At 34.6% G+C, this 20,301-nt stretch overlaps 2 protein-coding genes and 1 pseudogene across 2 annotated transcripts; 1 reads left to right on the top strand and 2 right to left on the bottom strand.

Moving 5' to 3' along the window:
• The first annotated feature begins 1,296 nt into the window (after positions 1-1,296).
• LOC126703554 (protein-L-isoaspartate O-methyltransferase 1-like) lies at positions 1,297-5,260 on the top strand. Its single transcript, XM_050402515.1, has 4 exons — positions 1,297-1,604; positions 3,295-3,565; positions 4,141-4,305; positions 4,801-5,260. The coding sequence occupies exons 1-4, from the start codon at positions 1,335-1,337 to the stop codon at positions 5,049-5,051; spliced, it is 957 nt and encodes a 318-aa protein (XP_050258472.1). The 5' UTR covers positions 1,297-1,334; the 3' UTR covers positions 5,052-5,260.
• A 684-nt stretch (positions 5,261-5,944) lies between these two features.
• On the bottom strand, positions 5,945-9,918 carry LOC126703553 (28 kDa ribonucleoprotein, chloroplastic-like). The gene is made up of 4 exons (XM_050402513.1): positions 9,286-9,918; positions 9,071-9,172; positions 6,426-6,707; positions 5,945-6,207 (listed from the first exon to the last, which is right to left on the bottom strand). Exons 1-4 carry the CDS (start codon positions 9,811-9,813, stop codon positions 6,145-6,147), a joined length of 975 nt encoding a protein of 324 aa, XP_050258470.1. The 5' UTR covers positions 9,814-9,918; the 3' UTR covers positions 5,945-6,144.
• A 1,871-nt stretch (positions 9,919-11,789) lies between these two features.
• On the bottom strand, positions 11,790-16,433 carry LOC126702174 (probable galactinol--sucrose galactosyltransferase 2; annotated as a pseudogene).
• Between the last annotated feature and the right edge of the window lie 3,868 nt (positions 16,434-20,301).

The raw sequence follows: 20,301 nt of genomic DNA, 5'->3' as shown, positions 1-20,301 counted from the left end.
TATTATTATTTAAGGAGTTTCTCCTGTTTGGATTCTTCATTTTTTTAGCTCAAAAATACTTTTATACTCCTATGTTTAAGTAGAGATAAAACTACAGGACAATCTGGTAAAAATGCAACTCTAACTCCCACCAAAACATTTCCTAACAAATAGGACCACTTTCCTGTTAATTTTCAAATTACTTTATCTACTTATAAATTATATTTTCAAAACAAAAATTATATATATATATATATATATATATAAAATAACAGTTTTTTTCTACAAAATAGGACCACTAAAAAAAGAAAGCCTCATCGCACGCGCTTTGCACGTGTGGTGAGGCTATATATATTATATATATTAAGAGGATTCAAAAAGTTAATTATAGTTTTGAAAAATGTCAACAATGCCCCTAATCTAATAAGAAAATCCTTATTCCTAAAAAATAAAAAATAGGGTCAAAATTGTAATTCAATAAAAAAAAAAAAAAACTAGCTGATAAACTTTTTTTCCCTAAAAACTAGCATGCACTAGACCTAGCAGTTTACACATTTTCAAAATCCTAAATTTTAACTTCTTAAAAACTCCTTCACGTGTAACCTCACTAACAATAGAAAATATCACATCAAATTTACATTAAACTCAAAATAAAAAAGAGCCTCACTGCACGTGCGAAGCACGTGTAATGATATATCTATACTATATATAAGAGGATTCCCCTCTTTAAACTAAAATTTTATATGATTCAAAAAATATCCTTGTTAATGAAGGGTAACTTCTTTTAGAAATAGGATTATAAATGTCAAATAACAAATTTCATTTTAAAATAAAAAAGAGAACTTCTAAAATTTAGAATTTTTTTCCTTTATGTTCATCTTTTTATTTCCTAACCTTTAGCTTTTTTATTTTTTTAATCTTTTCTTTTCTATAATAGATACCCAACTTATTTCTAACTTTTACTCAAAAAAATTGAAAAACTTCTGAGCACACGCGTTACACTTGCTTAGAGGCCAGTAAATTACTAATATAGTGAGTGATTATTTATTAATAAGTAAAAAAGTAATATTAGTGATAAGTCTAGATTAGAACTAGCATGAATTTGTTACATCAATAGTTTGTAAAAAAATGTTGTAAGATAATTTGTAGATATAACATTCCTCAATGGAATTATCGCAAAAAAGACGGCGCATGACACATGTCGAGTCGAGAGTATTTGAGTGGGCATAGGTGGCAACCATGTGGGAGAATTTGGATTTTAGAAATTGCTAGAGAGAGAGAGAGAGAGAGAGAGAGAGAGAGAGAGAGGAGAGAGAAAATATGAGAGAGAGAGAGAGAGAGAGGAGAGAGAAAATATGAATGTATTTGTTCAATCTCCAAAGGCAAAAGCATCGTTAGCGTATGGTTGCCGCTATCGTGGGCACCCACCTTCTCCTCTAAAACGCTTAAACTTCACCACTCTTCTTCTCCTTCTTCCCCAATCCCAAAATCGCTGTTACAGTTATTGCTCTCTCTCTCCTTCTCTGTTCTTATCACGCGCTACCAAAACTCTTCATCACTCTCTCTCTCCTCACTTCCCAAACCCTAATTTCCTCACGGGCAACTCTTTCTTCTTCCCCATGGAGGTACTCTCTCTCTCTCTCTATGAACAGTTTTTTTGTTTGATTGTATTGTTTGGTTTCTGAGAAAGCCATGAGAAAATTTTAACCTGCGCGAACATTTTGATTAAAATTTATTAGAATTGGTGGTTGTCTTAGCGTTTGCGATTGAATAATGCTATAAATATAGCAAATTTTACATGAAAGTTAATTTGTTGTGTTGTGGATGGTGTTAATCGCATTCATTTACACTTTGGTTTGTATAAGCCAATTGATAATAGTTTTAGTTTTTAGCTGTTTTCTTTTGGATTTTAGTGATGCTATGGATTCTACAAATTTTACTATATAGTGTCCAATTGTTCAAAGCATAACAAAAAAAATTATTTATTATGTTGTTGTTATGACATCAATCACATTCATTGATATATAAGTTTTTCTAAGAAGCACCGACACTGACACGGATACACGATACGGGTACGACACAGTGCGCGACATGAGAAATTTTTGAAAAATTATAACATAAAACTGCGCAGTATGAAACGGTATGACGCAGGTACAACACCCTAAATAAAGTGTCTGTGCTTCCTAAATTTTTTAAAGATTTTTGTTGTAAAATTGGTTGTGGTTTTATCATTTTCATTTCAGATTGAGTAATGCTAGAGATATACAAATTTTACTACATAGACCTTGGAAACTAATGTGTCAATTTTTGAAAACACAACAAAAAAAGTAATTAAGAAATTTATTTATCTTGTGGTGTTTTCCCTTGTTTGAAATACAATCTGCATCTTCATATTGTAAAAAATTGCAATTTTTTCGCAAAATTTTTTAATTTTGTCAGTTCCATTGATATATTTAAGAATTCTTTTGGGAAACAATGATGTTTTAAATTGGAGAATGAAGATCAAGTTTGGGACCAAATTTTGGAGTCAAAAACGCATTCAGGCCTTGTTTTTTGGGTGCTTTTTTCTGCAAAAATTATATGTTAGTTGAGTCCAAGAGTACAAACTAAATTAGTGCATCCTTGAGATTTTTTTTTTTTCCCCATTCATGCTAGCATTTGATTCATTTGGGTATTCTGCAAAAATTAGTGCTTTCTGAATACATCAGGTTCTCAACTGTATTTCTGGTTATTAATTATATGGGGTTCGTATTTTCCATTTATTGGTGTAAAAGAAGTGTTCCTTGAGATGATTGGTATATATGGTTCTGTTGGGACTGTCTGATTTGTGTATTTACAGGTAAATTTCTACCGAGTAGTGTGGACATGTTATGTTGTACTGACCATTTTTATTAGGTTTCATTGCACCCTCTATAATGATGATATCCAACTGTATACATGTCCCAAAGCCTTGGACACACAAACTCTTCCCATAGCTGCCACTGCTGTGGAGGCTATGCAACTTGACAAGGTATATATGTCAATGAGATTGAGTTCAAGTTTGCCATCCGGGGTTGATGCAAATATGTGTGTGTGCCACATTGGTAAAGTTGCTTATGAATATTTGTGTATTAATAGAAGTGGTATTTACAGGTATTGTATGTAGTAGGCTTTTAAAGTTTGCTCCATTTGGTATAATTTATTTTGCTGTCTGGTTTCTGTGTGCATTCTAAGAAATGGGCTTCAATTTTCTCTTTTAGTTTGATTCAAAAGGAATTATTCAACTGAAGCTTTTTATTTTTTACTTTATTTTTTGCGGTTGGGGCTAATGTTCAGCGATTCTGGAGTGGAAGTGGCATTAATAAGAACAAAGCAATGGTGGAGAACTTGCAGACTTATGGTGTGGTCAGATCGAAGAAGGTAGCTGAAGTAATGGAGAAAGTTGATAGGGCTTTGTTTGTACCTGATGGGAATGCTCCCTATTATGACAGTCCCATGCCTATAGGATATAATGCTACTATTTCTGCCCCTCATATGCACGCCACTTGCCTTCAATTGTTGGAGGAGAATTTGCAGCCTGGCATGCATGCTTTGGATGTTGGTTCAGGTGCTCTTCTTACACCATCTATTGTGTTTTCGTACTAATATTGATTTGCTATCCTTTCCTTACATCTCATGAGGAATTGTCTCTTTGTAATATCGCACAACCATTTGAGAACTTTGGGATTCTCTGAAATAAAATGGACAGATGAAAATATGCTTGGTTTACCTGCATGATGTGACATGTAGACAGTTTGTGGTTAAGTTAGTTTTACTATGTCTTTACTTTTAACTCCATCTTCTTCTTCAAGAATAAGAAGTAGAGGCTGCAGCTGATTGCATTTCTCCCTCACCCCTGCTTTTCCCTTAATTACAGAACAAAAAGGTAAAGAAAAGCGAAGTGCCAATTTATCACTTCATAATTTCAGTTGTTATATAATCATGGTTTCCCATAATCATATATTATCTAGATAATCTATTAATAATATATATATATATATATATATGTTTTAAGTGATTTTTTTATGCCATTATCTGAGCCAACTGTGTAATCTTATGCAGTTTCCTTCTTAAATTAACTGCAGTTTGGAGATTTCATATTGCTCTTTTATTTTAACCTTTACCATCATTTTGTGTGTGCAGGAACTGGGTATTTGACAGCTTGTTTTGCATTAATGGTTGGACCACAGGGTTGTGTAGTTGGCGTGGAACATATTCCTGAGTTGGTTTCTTCGTCAATCCAGAATATTCAGAAAAGTGCTGCTGCTCCATTATTAAAAGAAGGTTCCCTTGCAGTGCATGTTGGCGGTATGTATTTGAGAACCCACATAGTTTGAGATTTAGATAATGTATGTAGGAAGAGAATATACTAATAATCTAGTTGGCATAAGAATGTCATAAAGTGATAATACAATAAGAATATGCCCTTACATGGACCATGTTTCAAATGATTTAGGTCTATTTGCGAATATCATTTTTGGGGAAATTTGATGATGATAATGATCTAGGTGGATCTTGCCCTTCTCTTTTCTTCTCCTCCCCCCTCCCCCCCACCCCCCCCCCAACAAAAAAAAAAGCATAATTGTATTCAATTTAATTTAGTGTAGGCTCCCTCTGATTATTTTTTTGTTGGCCTATGGTGCATTTGGTTATATTGAGACATTGAATGAAAGCTGCTTGCCAAAATGCTTCTATTTTGCATGGTTCCTGATTTACTTAAAATGTGTTAGTGGTGAAAATATGAAATATTAATCAGCTTGGTACGTATTCTTGTTGAATGTTGATTTGATATCCAAATGACAGATGGAAGGCAAGGTTGGCCAGAGCATGCACCTTATGACGCTATTCATGTTGGGGCAGCAGCACCAGAAATCCCACAGGCACTTATTGACCAGCTGAAGCCTGGAGGAAGAATGGTTATTCCTGTTGGAAGCATATTCCAAGATTTGAAGGTGGTTGAAAAGAGCCTGGATGGTTCTGTGAGTGTCCGAACTGAGACCTCTGTTCGTTATGTGCCTCTTACTAGTCGAGATGCTCAGTTGCGCAATGCCTGAGGGCAGTGTAAATTTCATACCTGGAATTATCTAGACTTTGGAGGTCTGTAGTTATAGTCGAAGTTGGGTTGGGTTGTGCTACAAGTTCTATAGAGTTTTTGTATATATAATATGCTTTTAGATCTTTTATGAATACTCATATGTGATTATATAATAATAGTCTTAAGCCTGTTGGTTAATTCATTCAATCATAATATCTTTGATCTTTACTCTTTTGTACACGTCAGAATCTCTTTCATCTGTGCGATGAAGTAGTCATTTAGCACAGCTGCCATTGCCATTTCCATACTTGGACAATTAACAATAATATTGCAATATTCAATCTTGTACAGAATAGTAAGCAATTTGTCTCTAAAACCAATGGCGAGGTGAATCTCTTCAAATTGTTCGTAATTTTCAGTGAAGAGGAAGTTAATTTGAATTGCAATCTGATACTCATTCCTTTAATTTGTGACATAAGATGCTTAAGTGTCTCTGAAACCCGTAATTTCTCTTTTATGCCATGATGTGAATGTACCTTAAGTCTTTATCAACTGGCCATTTGCTTGGCGAGGGTTTACTGTTAAATCTCAGAGTGATCACTAGTTACATGGGTGTAACTGAAAAGGCCTAAATGATTTCGTTGTGAAGAGTTTGCCACATTGATGGTCTAGAATAAGAAAGTTCGTCAATGTCAAGGGAATCCATTCTTTCCTGAGAAAATTCAGCATGTCCAGAGGCAGGCAGCATAAACACTAGATCTAGTAGCCAATCTCCAAGCTTTTATCATTTGTGGGTTACCAATAGCTTAAGCAGTCTAGTACCATTTTGCATCTAGGTGAAGATCCCAAAAAAGAAAAGAAAAGAAAAGAAAAGAAAAATATGATATCATTCTAGGAAAATACAATAAACAGTGATAAAAACGATAATTACCCAAAAATATTATGGGGTCAATAGTGATTTTAGTATCATTTCCAATTGAACAAAAAAATATATAAAACAAAATTAACACCAAATTCTTAATTAAAACTAGCTGACAAAAATTTCACATTAAAATTGCACCATCGAAAAAGACAACAGACCCAGCAGATCTTTGGCTTCATATTAGCTGAAGTTAGAAGGTACGCCTTGGTCTTTCTTCAGCAACATTCACTCTTATCGCCCTCCCATCCAAACTCTGCATCAGCCACACACCCAAATGAGATAATACATTAGATGGCAGAGACACGAGTCTTTACAACAAGTTCTCATGAGTTATATCCATGACCTTTTATTAACCATAATCACTTGATGGGCCATATGGTGTATGCGAATTTGATGAGATAAAACTTCTGGTTTTGGAGTCCATATTGGATGAAACAGAATTGATTGTTCTAAGAGGAAAAAGGCATATACCTGTCCATCAAGAGCAGCAATGGCATCATTCATTTCAGTCTCACTTGACATTGTTACAAAGCCAAAACCACGTGAACGGCCAGTCTCTCTGTCGAAAACTACCCGAGCTTGTTCCACCTTGCCATGTTCGCTGAAAATCTGCTCCAGGCGACCATTATCCACATCCCATGGCAAGTTACCAACATAAATTCTGAAGCCAGGTTCAAATGCACGAGGAGGGCGTTCAGGCCGAGCTCCTCTAGGGGCAGCCTTGTTAACAGTCAATGGCCTTCCACCTAAATCCTATTCAAAGAGAAAGAAATAGACAAACCATCAGATGACTCAACACATTCCTTAAGACATGTTAATTGGAGGAAGTATGTGTTTTAGTGTGTATATGTGAAGGAAGCACAGTAAAAAATTGGGGAAGTGCAATGTAATTAGATAGAACACATCATTCTAGATAAGTCCTATATAAAAAGTATAAGAAAAATTTGGTAAAAAAAGGTAACTACAATATAAAAAAGCACAACCCACAATTTAACAACTGTCAAGTAGTGGGTGCTGGCATAAGGTTTTCTATGCTTCAATGTCTGTATCATTTTCCTACAAAATGAAAAGATTGTCTTTCCTCTTCTAAAGGGGTGGTGAAGGAATTCCCCCTCTTCATAGGGATGTAGGCTTCAAATATACAGGGATGCATTTTGAGGGTTCCATATTATCAAATAAACAAAGGAATGAAATTCTGGTAAATAATATGCAGATTCCTTCTTGAACACTATAGTTAATTTGACTACTGAAAGTTCTTATTCCACGAGAGCATTTGGCTAGTCAAAGATTAAAATTAAAATAATTAAAAAAACAAAGGAAAGATGAATATATTAAAAAGCAGGCATAACCTGGTATTTTATGTCATAAATTTATTAGAGCAATTCTGAAGGGAAAAATTCCAGCTAAGTAAAATCCTTGTACACCATATGATTGATAATATTTTTTCCAGGGAAATAGCTTCCACAACTTAAATGACCATACTTTCTCCCACATAAAATGTAGCCATCAAGAACCAAAAGGTAAAACACTAGTGATTTTCGCAATCAAGAATAAATGAGACAAACATTAGGAGCACCAAAGAAGGGTTTTGGGATGTTAACAAATACTTGATCTGTATGCATGCTAGTCAAATTTGAGCGATTGCAAGCCAACAAATAAACACACCACACTCCAATAAAAGGAGAAAACTTAATACAGATCCATTCCACTACTACGATGGATGGGTGAAAGCCCTTCTAGCATATTACTTCTTATAACCACATACTAGATTACAAAGATAGAGCTTTATGATATAAATACTAGAATAGAGTCTGTGTACATTTCATTCACATTGTTAAGGACAAAAAGTGCACCTTCAACTTGAACACTCAGTAACATTATGCCAATCTTTAGATAAATGTCAATTTAAACATCTCAATAAGAGTGAATAGATATTACTTCCATAGAGGTACATAATCAAAAATAGGTCAGATGAGCAAGGGGGAAGGTTGTAAAAGGGAGAAAACTATTGATGGGCTCAATGGACTCGTTGGCTGAAAGACTCAAATTTAGTTCAAATGCTGATGCATGTATAAATGGAAAGATCAGATCTCTTCTTGAGTCTTGTCTCAAGCTGCAGCCTTACAGACAAGATGACAATGATGTTACAAATGCTATCACAGGTACAAAAGCCACCTATATTAGTCTTGACTCTTGAGGCCAATTTCTCAATGGGCACTTGACCAATAACAAGGTTCAGTCCACAAGGAGAGAAGTCGGATGAAAATCAATTTGAGCTAACAATTTTAAGTTCTAATTTTGACACAATTGCGTGATTATTGAATTCTTTTATTTAAAATGAATTTATGAGAAAGTGATTATATAAGAGTTAAACTGTGTTTTTGCTTTTATTTGAGTAAAAAATTGTTATTCTTTTTTTTTTTTTTTTTTTGGAGAGGCCCCAATCAAGAGTTTTCCACGCTGGGAATGGCACATCAATCAACCTTAGTATTCCATACATCTATACAATGATCCAACCTCTGTTTGGTCTTCCACACTCCACACTATTCTGGCAGACAGCATTGCTGTGCCTACTAACCTCAATGTAGATCATCTTAGGTTCTGTTACTCCAAACAAATGGAATGACAAAATAACCAATCCCTTTTATAATTATTTGACAGGATGTTACCAATGTCCACCTAAAGCCTAAAACTAGAAGGAGCATCACAAAGAGTAGTTCAGCTATAGGCATTGGTTATACTGCCTCTCTCTCTCTCTCTTCAATTCTTTGAACTTGTCAACCTGGCCACTTCCATCAATGAGAAATAACTTTCAGCTAGTTTAGGATACTCAGCACTTTCACCCTCAAAAGATCAGACTCTCAACCTAGTTCTCATCATTGCTCTATTATGACTACTTGCCCCTATGGTTGCAAACCTTGTATTTTTTCTCTTCCAATATTTTCCCATCTTAATTTTTGGAATCCTTTATCATTGTGTATTTCTTTATTTCCCTACTTTATTTCTCTAGTCTCTTTTCAATTCCATAGCTTCATAAAAACTTAGACACTACTGAAATGAACTACTAATGGATTACTCAACACAGAAAAGAAAGAAAAGAAGTACAAGCAACTTACATAGCTGCTGAACTTCTCAACAGCCTCCTCAGCTTCTTCAACAGTACTCATCGTCACAAACCCGAACCCACGACTCTGATCAGTATCTCTGTTGTAAATAACCTACAACCACATAAACAAAACCAAAAACACAACCAAATATCGTACCTTTCCATAATTCTCAAAACCATTAAAATACCCAAAAAACACAAAAACCATAAAGCCATAAACTTTACCTCAGCTACCTCCACAGTGCCAACCTGCTCGAAAAGCTCAGCCAATTTCTGACTATCAACATCATAAGGCAAATTACCAACAAATAGCTTAGCATCTTCTGGTGGTTCCACAGAAGACTCTTCCTCTTCATCTCTCTCCTCAAAAACCCCATCTTTATCACCACCCTCAATAACTGAGTCCTCTCCCTCAGCTTCAAAACCTGAAACATCGGTCTCTTGGTTTTCCCAGACGGGCTCTTCTTGTCCTTGTTGGTTAATGGTGATGGTGTTGTTGTCTTCTTCTTGTTGAGCCCAGTCTGAGGTCTGGGCTACAAAGGTGGCTATGGAGGAAAACTGGGTTTTGTTTGTGAGGGAAAAGAGTGAAGTGTGGGAGTATGAGAGGTGGAGCTTGATGGGTTTGGATGGGACAGAGAGAATTCGAGATGGGTTTTTTGTGGTGGTGGTGAAGAGTGAGGGAAGAGTGATTAAGCATGATGATGACTCTGACATTGACATGGGTCTGAAGACTGTTGTAGCTGAAGAAGCCATTTCTAGAGAGAGAGTGAGAGAGAGGGAGAAGGGTTTTAGAGGAGGGCTGAGGATAAGGGGTGGTGGTGAGAGAGTGAGAGAGAGGTTTCAGTGTGCTACAAAACTTGTAGATTTTTCATTTTTGTACTTGGGTCCAAGTCCAACCAAAAGGGCTTTGACGATTATGGGCTTAGATGTGTCGTTGATAAAACCTTGTTCGGCTAACTTGACTTGATGGGTAGTTGGGTATCTTATACTATCCCAAGACCAAACAAAGAGGTTAGAAGGTTATTGTCACAAAAAAAAAAAAAAAAAAAAAAAAAAAAAAAAAAAAAAAAGAGGTTAGAAGGTTGTTGAAGAAACTAAGAAAAAGCAACAAAAGCTGTCGTTGAGTTGAATAACCGACAGCATTGGCGAAGAGATTATGTCAACGACATGCTTCCATAGGAAGATGTTGTGTCGTTTAAACAACTAAATATCTAACTTTTAAAGAAAAAAAGTGTTCCATTGTTGAACCGAACACACTCCCAAAACACAAGACTTGATGAAGGGCCAGTTAACCACTTAACCTAGCTGGTTTTGATTGACTGAGTGCAGAGTGTAGTTTTTTTTTTATTCATGTATTATATGACAATTCATCTTTTGTATGTTCAAAGAAGATTGGGTTCAAAGCTATGTGAATGGAAGCCTTGTTATCGCCATATATTTTAGATAAATTGTGTATAGGGAAAGGATGGCAGAGAATTAAAATGGAGATCTAACCATGAGATTGATGCTTCACTATCTAGGATCCATAATGAATTTTCAAGGATAGTGTATTAGCCATAGTGCTCAAGATGGAGAGGAGTTGCTGATATTGGTCAAGATGTAAAGGGTAAGATGTTGGAATCTTCTATACATTTGTGAGAGGTGACTCGGTGAGCATTAGGTTTGGAGTTTGATTTGCCATTCTAGCGCCAGTTGGGTACCCATAGAAGCTTGTAACATCATTCCATAATGTGTCATTCATAATCAAAGTGATTGCACTTAGGTCGTTCCTTCTTGTGAATGGGGGGCTTCATGCATGCTTTGTTAAGAATTGTTCCCCGAGGGATGAGGCTGCCAACATTACTGGAACAAGAAACGGATGAAAAAAAAGGGATAGTGCGTTGATGTTGTTCTTGGAGAATCAATATGCATACTCTAGATTGATTGAAGGAAGGGGATCCATGAATAAAATTTGGCCATGTATGTGTATATGATTTGTTGAGCCCCAATGAGAAACTTAATGGTGTCCTAGTAGTGTTAATGATATCCTTCAATACTCCACAAGAACATGTAGGGATGGATTGTAGAGCGGAGACCTCATCACATAATCACTTCAATTTGGCCTAATTGAAATATTCGTGGACTGTTTACCTGTGAAAACACTCATTTGAGATCTGTCCAGACTCCAGAACTCAAAAGCAAGACGCAGTAGATAACATTGGTGGATATCTCAATTTGACCATGTTGTTACAGTGGATCCATTGTTAAGAGTTCAATTTAAGAAGAATTTTCTTGATTGAAAACGGTGCAACTAGTGAGTCAAGATTGTTTTGGTGCTTACTGCCATGGACATAACATGACTCCATACGATATAATTATCTTCAGTCAAGGGATGAGAAGCAAGAATCACTCTCGGATAGTCCAAATGATGATAAAAGAGGTGACGATTTGGATCTTCAAAGCTTCCTTATTGAAGATTGCTTATATAAACAATTTCTCCGAACAAAATCTCTACGGATGTTCATTTTGCATTGATGAATATATATATATATATATATATATATTTGGAGTTGATCATGTGAAGATAATGAAGGGATTGCGAGTTTGCAACCAGTGAACTTTCCATAGCTAATTGGCTCTCCTCAACATTACTTTGCACCTTTTGTTTTTGGATTAAGAGTCATGACAACATTGCACAACCAACAATGAGGAAAAAGAAGGTAATGCATTGGCTTAACATAGTAGCAGTACAGAAACAGAGCAACTCATATTTTACATCCATGATTAACGCCACACCATTTATATTATGTTACAACTCATAGCTGCCATTTCATGCTGGCTTCAGCAGCATACTTTTGACAAGAAGCTTAAGCGCCCTTGAGACTTGTTGATAGTAGAGATTGCAACACAACAATCTCAATAAACGATTTCAATATCTCTGAAACTGCATTTACCTTGCAGGTTGATTATCAATAGTCCATCGCTAGCAAGGGCATTGTACATGAAATGTTTCTCTTTTGAGTCTACAGTACAAAACCTTGGTTCTGTATTGGAATAGGCTCCAAAACGTCCACACCCTCGTACTTGGACCTTCACCATGCATGCGGATTCACCATCATTGCATTCCAAAGCTTCAATTGCTCCTCCAGAGTTGTACATATCAAGCAATCCGATTGGAGCAAATTGTATATCATGAACCAACACCTGTTGCAGTAACACACTTCTAAAGTAATGTAAAATACCCAAAACATATATAGTTAGAATTTTGATTAAATTATTAAGTTCAAAATTTTCTATCAGCTTGAGTTTTTGGGGTCAATCAGTGATATATTGTGGTATTAGAGCATGTGATCATGAGTTTGAATCTTGTCTCTACTTCACCTTCCTTTTTAAAAAGTTGAAAATTCTATATATTTGACCCCATTTATTACGGATTCTAGATCAATTGTTATTCTAAATCAATTCTAGCATCCTTAATAATTCTAGCATCCGTAATATTCAGACATGAGTTTGAATCTTGTCTCTACAATGCTAGAATTATGGCTGACCAATTGTTACTGACCCTAATAGGAGAAATAGTGAATATTTAACTCTTCAGAAGTCCCAAGCAAACTTCAAAACTTCCTTTCTTTGGCATTGTAGGGAGAGATCCTGCATGATGATGAACTTGGTGGGTCAGGCTTGAGCAAAAAAGTAATATATACAGAAACAAAGGTGGCATCTTGCATGATATAGGACTTGACCTGAATGGAATGCATATACTGCACAGGTTCCATTCCAACTTTTATCTGCAACCTCTTCTAGAAATTCAACATCCACAGGGCTGACATGGCACTCAAGTGAAGGTGCAGATCCTGGGGGAGGTAGATATTGAGAACCTGGTACAAGTGGCCACTTCCCTGCTCTTTGGCAATTGAAAACACCAATGATCCCTGATAACTTATTCAAGTTCCAAATCTTGAGTAGACTGCAATGAGTCAATATGTGAACAGTAAAAAAAAAGAGAATTTTAATTATCTATTATTTCATATCAAAAATCTTTTATTTAAGAGTGACTATCTCACCTCTTCCCATCTGTGACCGGATCATTGAATAAACAGTCATGGGTAGGTCAGCCTGCACATCTAGCTCTAAGGATAGATCCATCAGGCAATACAAGCTTTCTGATGATATTGAAATTGTGACTGCCTGGCTTGTCACTGCATATGTTAAAAACAAACAAACTCATAAACCAACCGGTATTTCTTCAATAAATGACCATTATATATCATCTAAAGAGAGAGAGTTCAATCAGTAGCTTCCTTGGCTAACCTTACATAAACTGCACACCCAGCCAGTGCTCTTGCTGAGCCATGGAAGTCAGCCGTGTAATGGTCACTCTGAAATGAAAGAAAAAAAGACACTTATCCTTGTAGTATTATGGACTAGAGCTATGTGTTGTAGCATTAAAATGATAATGAACATTACAATATAATGCTAATTTTATTCCTTCTTATTAGTCAATTTTTAGGGTGTCCAGATAAGATCAGAGTTTTAAGCTAAATACTAACAAAAACTCTAGGGATACAAATATTTCATTATTGACATGGCCTGTTGTGATTAATGTATACTAAATGTGATGTCAGTGGTTGGTCCATGTGAAGTGAGTTGATCATAACTTGTTATCTTAGAAGATTGTGAAAAATGTTGTTTCAGCTTAGCCAGAGTCTACCCAAAATAGTGATAGTCCTCAACATAATAATATGCAACCAAGATCTCTAATGGCTTCGTTATTGGTTAAGTACATAGAAAATTCAAAATAAATTAAAAGATTCATCTTACATAAAAGTAAAACATGTCCCAATCTGGTACAACGATCTCTCCAAAAAGCAGACTGTTAAAAGCTACTGCAGCAATGTGTAGGGTCTGAAATGTGGGCTCATTTGGCATAAAGTCTTCAGATACTCTAGCAGCTGCACTCTTCTTTGAGCTGAAAATAGCCAACTTTCTCATTCAAAAATTAGTTCTGATTTCTATATTATTTTTGAAATAAAGATTAATCAAACCTGTATAGATAGTCATTGCTCAGGCTCATGGAGCAAATCAGGTTATTGCTTTTGAAGTTCCTCATAACAGATTTTTCAAGAGCCTCTTGATAATGACTTATCAATGCGACGCATCCCCCATAACCAGCACCAACGGTTTCCACTATATTCTGAACATCCACCTTGACTCCATCTATACCACAGCTCGCAAGGTAGCGATGTAGATCATTGTAAAAATCGAAAATCTTTGAAGGAAGAACAAACTTGGGGCTGTATCTTTCCAATGCTTCAGAGTCTGGAAGTAATCCCCCCCCAGTAACCAGTTAAAGCATGCCATATATACACTAATCTGCATATTTACTAACTCTCTTTAGTACATGCTGCAGATATTCTCTATCCAAATGATTAAAAGTAGGATCCTTACTTTAACCCATATTTCTCTTTGACGGATTTGACAAAATGATGGAGATTATTAACACATGGTTTTTCTCCCTTGAACTTTGCATTTTCCTCTAAATTTACTAATCTGAAAATGAACCTAGAAACACGGATAAAATAACATGATTAGCAACTTGATGCAAAATCTCACTAGAATATCAAAGATGAATAGTGGTATGAAATATAATTCTCACTTTGTGTCTTCAGTGAATTGTTCATCATCTTCATATGCTGTGTTCTGCCATCCATCATCGATGAACAGACACTTTGGCGGGAATCCTCCTTCTGAGAAGCTACATAAAAAAGGGAAAAGATTTGGTATTTGAATCTGCATGGATGATACTTTCTATACAAAGCAAATTTATTTCCATAGTACCTTCTAAGCCCATCTTCAATTGTTTCTGCACTGACATTAGTATAAAATGCATCCCAGGTGTTCCATCCAAACCAGTCCAAATGTGCTGGGAGCTGACAATTGAAAGAACAATTAATCTATTAGTGTTTAGTTAATACTGGCCATGGAGATGGTGATTTCAGGTTTCCTTACCTTCTTGTTCTCTATGTGACTGACTGTACCTTTGTGCTTCTCTAATATCCTGTGTACCCATAAGTAGTACTTAAAAGCAATAAGGAATCACCACATGCCACTTGAAACTAACAGAAATTGGGTATGAATATAAGCATACTTTATAGAATCCCTGATTAGCTTAAATGGGTTGTCTCCTGAATTTATAAAATTTGCTTCTGTCACTAGGGAAGTTTGGACATCAGGATCACCCATATAAGGCAATGAACAGTTATGCAAATGAAAAAAATGAAAAGAATCATAAGCAGTAAAATGATGTGCTATCTAAAGCGGGGGGAAATGGTTACTAAAGATCTAAACCAGCCGCTTTCAACACAAAACTCGAGCTCATTCACACTTGTTCCTTGCAAAGTTGTCCAAAATAGTCCATCCAACACAGGTAAAAACAAAATGTAGAAGGTGTTCTCAGATGTTGTCTTAGAATTTTCATCATGGATGCTAGACTCATCTCTTGCTTCCAGGAGAAGAAATTGAGTTTCTATTGGAACATTGCAGCCTGCCATTCCAAAACTTGGGATCATCCACCAGATTTTGAATCTGAAGAGACAATTTAACCTGAATCCCCTGCAGTTGTCACACTGCATCAGATGACAAATTGGCACAAAAGAAACATATGCTCTTATAGAATAGGAAAAAATAAATCTAGTGCAGCAAAATATTTCACAACTACTGAGTGTCACGGTTAGTACATATTGCATACTAAATATGGACTCCAATGAGTCCATAAAAAAGTGATGTTGCTCCAATCACACTCCACTAAGTTGTGAAAATTGTATTAATAAAAAAAAAATGTACATAGCATTGCTCTAACCAGAAGGGGATATCATTTAAGAAAAGAATGTATTCCACTAAAATGACATGGAACAATAACATGTTGTTAATAAGAAAAATGTCATTGACAAATACAGTTTTCAATGTTTTTTCTATTAATTTCCTACTCCATCAACTAAAGTTCATTTAAATAATCTTAAGGAAATAAGAGGGGTGCTAAACTCAGTTTGAAAACTTGTTAAGCCATCTTTTCTTTCTAGACATAAATTAAGGGCTAATCACAACACCTACTAGGCTACTACACATATATACTGATCATCACTACTATTTTTCCATGATATCACTTGGAACAAAAACCATATAACGTAGAATACCAAACTAGCAGATACTTACTCAAGAACTCCAAGAGAGAAAACATGAAGAGAGCTTGACTCTGCTGAACTTGCTCCAATAAAGGCAGCTGTTTCACTGTGCACTGGTTTAATGATGATATTAGGTGGAACCTCAGTCAGTACAACCTTGTGACGTACCATGAGGCAGCTATCTTTGATGCTAGGCCTTTCAGTGATGGTCATCTTATTCTACTTTTCACTGTCTCCTTTGTTACAATACACAACTTTTGGATGATACAGATGTAACCCATATAAAGATTTTAGTACCGTATATATAGTTTTTAGGAATTAAACTCAGAAAAAAATATTGAGCACAAGTAGATAGAACACCGCACCGAATGAATCTCATTCCTATTTGATTGCAGAGGTTGTCATCAGTTTGGAAATAAATTCAAATCTGACACTTCCATAATAAAATCAAATACACCGATTATTTGTGGGTGGCAAAGTGTGACAAAGTACAAGATAACATGTAACATACGTGTCCCTCTCAAAATTTCAACTAAAGGCCCATAAGTTACATGTGTCAATCAGCAGTGCCTCTATGTAACTTTCATGGGATTGTCAGGAATCCTCCATTGGATTAGTGCACTTTCTAATTATAGCAACTCCCTATGCCAGGATGTTCAGACTTCAAAGATCAAGTTTTGCAGAACATTTTGGAGCGGTATCTAGTGCACTAGTTGTTATCTGGTGTAACATACGAGACTAGGATGTACAAAATTGTAAGAAGCTCTCATTGGGCAGTCAAGTGATTCTTATGCCAATGTCCTTTGGACCAATGTAAGTAGATGTATACTTGAGAAGAAACAGACTTCTTTATTGTTTTATGCGTTACTTAATAGCTAGTCTCAAACCCCAGATGTGGGAAAAATTTGACAAATAATATTTTTTTTTTAAGTGAAAAATGAAAATTGTAGATGAGACTTATAAGTGTTGTTAGTCCCAAATCCTTCCTCAAATTATGTGATTATTTTTTAATAAAATATAGTTGATACAATATATTAGATTTTCTAAATTAAGCTATTTATATTTGCCATTTGAAAGTGTTTTAAATTTTGTTATTTTTTTTTAATAAAGGAAACATAATGTATTTTACATTTAATTATTATATAAGGTGAGATGTTTTGTAAATAATGTAATGTGTGGTTTTCCTTTGTTTCTGGTGCTCTTTACAAACGGTTTATTCTCTATATGTCTTGAATGACCTAAAAAGAAAATATATATAAGTAAATCCATCATTATACTAGAAAAAAAAAAAATTAATAACATAAAAAAATGTAATTTGTTAGGTCAATATGACATAATTGTCAACGAAGCATCTCCTCTTTCTACAAAAACGTTCATGTGAATATTGAATCGTAAAAAGCAAAAAAATAAAATAAAGAAAGTAAATAATATGCACATACACCTTCCCCTAAAGGAGTATTAAATGAATTAATTAAATGCAAAATGCAAAATGCAAAATGGTCTCCTAAAATGGTCTTCTGATGTAGGACTCTTATTGTATTTTGATGAAATTGGTGTGTACCATGAGCGTCTGTGCTCAGACTTTATTTTGATGAAATTGGTGTGTACCATGAGTGTTGGTGTGTACCATGAGCATCTATGCTTGAACTTTGATTCTTAGGACACGTTTGGTACACTGTAATGATTATTACATAAGAATAAGAATAAGTATTACAAAGAATACATTAAGTTGAAATGTAATAAGTATTACTATTCATTAGTTTGGTGACTATTTAGGAATAGAATCCTGAATATGCATCTACATTTTAGTAGAGTATGAAAAGAAGGTGTAATGAAATCATTTTTAAGTCAAATTTCCTAAAATACTCTTATTTTATAAAATTATAGTACACTTTTTGAGGATCTAGCTTATCTTTTTTTTCTTTAAAGAAAAAAAAAACCTTAACATTTAAAAAGAAAAAAAAAAAAAACAAAGAGTGGGAAGGGTCTAGCTTATCATGTATAGATTTATTAATTTAATCATTAATATATATGTGCTTTGTATAAAAATTAATAACTCCATAAAAATTATATAAGAGAAAATAAAATGATACATCTTTTATTTGTTTTTAAATAGAAATATGAAAGAAAAAAGAAAAAATTTCACAAACTCACCAATTCCGTTAAATTAATTCCAATTTCATAGATTAATATAAATCACAAAATAGCCACCCAACTATCAATCAAGGTTGAAAAATTAATAATGATGAACCTTTTCTTGTTTTGAGAATTGATGAAATGGACTTTCAAAATAGAGCTAATAATTAACAACAATGCAAATTTATTTTCTTTCCTTTTGAAAATGTGGCAACTAAATTAACTAATAACTTTTTAGGAAATTTTTTTAAAAAGTTATTACATAAGATGAAGGAATAGACATTTAGTACTTTTGATAAAGAATAATTATTTCTCATTTTAAAAAATAGCAATTCATTAAGGCCTCGTTTAGGAGGAGGGAATGGAATGGAATGGAAAGGAATGAAAAGAATAATTTTAGAATATTCTTTCATTTCCTTGTTTGGGAGTTTCAATGGAGGGAATGGAAAGTCCATTCATTTATTTGAGAGTTTAAGTGGGAGGAAATGGAATAAGTAGGAAGGAACACTCATTCCTATCTATTCCCTTAAAACCACAAATTTTCATTCCCCCCGAAATTGGGAGGAATGAGAGGGAATAAAATTAGATTTAAAGAATTTTTTACTAGAACTCCTAAAATACTCCTATATAGTCAACCATTTATTTTAAAATAGGGGTCTAATAATAATATTATTATAAAATAATTCTATTCCATTCCCTTTATGTTACTCTCAAACAAGATTACTTGCATTCTATTCATTTTCATACCTTTCCATTTCTTAATTTTAAAACATCCAATCAAGGTTACTTAATTCCATTTCATTCCATTCCTTTCCCTTACTTAAATACATTCTATTCTATTCCATTCATTTTCATTCCCTTATGATCATTTCATTCCCTTCCATTCTCTTCCCTTATGAACTCTCAAACAAAGCCTAAGAATAATTATTCATTGTAATAAAAACATAATCAAACAACCAAATAGTTATGTTATAGGAATATCTATTACATTACAATGTTTATTACAGTCTACCAAACACGCTCTTAGTTTTTTAATTAAATCACCCTATTTATCCAAAAAAAAAAAAAAAAATAGGTCTCCTAAAATTAAATAAATGCAATACGATAAAGTGTGCACCACCTTCCTACATTATATGCACTACTCCGTCTTTAAATTACTTGATTTTTATAATTAAAAAATATCCTTAAATTATTCCAGTGATCCCATTACTCATTCTTTTTTTCAATTACAAACTTACCATTATTTACACAATATTTGATGTATGACCCACAGGAAACAGAAAAGACACAAGATAGGCAGAGAGAATTCAATGATAAGGAGTTTATAAGTAGCAGTAGCTTTCCTTTGTCAATAACAAAAGCAAGAAGCTTTCGATCGTAAGGAACTATATATAAGGTTGAGGGTGTATGGCTGTGTGTTGGCATCATTATAATGGCCAAAAAAGGGTAAGAAAACAGAATACATTGATCATGCAACTCGCGACCTCATTGCAACTTGGCTGGTTGCGACTTGCCTAGTCAACATTCTAATTTGGTATTTTTGCCATGTATCACTCATGGGCAAAGTAGGTCACCTGAGGTTGTGAGTAGACTCTAAATGCATCTTTCCAAACAACAGATGAGGCTCAAGTACATCCATCCCAAATAAAATTAAGTTTCAAAAAGACACATTGAAAATAAAATAAAATATATACTAATTTGTGACTAAATAAGCCAATTAATATAGACTTCTCAAATAAAATGGGTTTATTGCATGTAGGAGAATTGTTCAGGGAAATGGGAAAATCTTGGGATTAAGGAAGCAATCCTTACTTCGATATCTGGTGTCCTCTTCCCCCAACACTCCTTCCAATAGTGGCGACTCTAGGATTTTTGTCTAGGGTGTTCCTATTCCACTTTGAAAAAATTTCGAGTTATTTTAGTCTATTTTGGGTGTTTCGGTAAA

Source organism: Quercus robur, chromosome 10 (genome assembly GCF_932294415.1).
Source record: "Quercus robur chromosome 10, dhQueRobu3.1, whole genome shotgun sequence".
Taxonomy (NCBI): domain Eukaryota; kingdom Viridiplantae; phylum Streptophyta; class Magnoliopsida; order Fagales; family Fagaceae; genus Quercus; species Quercus robur.
The sequence above is the reverse complement of the archived record's forward strand: the minus strand, read 5'-3'. Positions and strand labels throughout refer to the sequence as shown.

Bases quoted from the DNA above. Each gene is read 5' to 3' on its own strand.
- LOC126703554 (XM_050402515.1), top strand. From the start codon at position 1,335: ATGAATGTATTTGTTCAATCTCCAAAGGCAAAAGCATCGTTAGCGTAT. The intron at 3,566-4,140 runs GTGCTCTTCTTA...TTGTGTGTGCAG, and splicing joins TGCTTTGGATGTTGGTTCAG to GAACTGGGTATTTGACAGCT. The intron at 4,306-4,800 runs GTATGTATTTGA...TCCAAATGACAG, and splicing joins CCTTGCAGTGCATGTTGGCG to ATGGAAGGCAAGGTTGGCCA.
- LOC126703553 (XM_050402513.1), bottom strand. From the start codon at position 9,813: ATGGCTTCTTCAGCTACAACAGTCTTCAGACCCATGTCAATGTCAGAG. The intron at 9,173-9,285 runs GTAAAGTTTATG...ATGTGGTTGTAG, and splicing joins GCACTGTGGAGGTAGCTGAG to GTTATTTACAACAGAGATAC. The intron at 6,708-9,070 runs GTAAGTTGCTTG...CTCTTTGAATAG, and splicing joins TTGAGAAGTTCAGCAGCTAT to GATTTAGGTGGAAGGCCATT.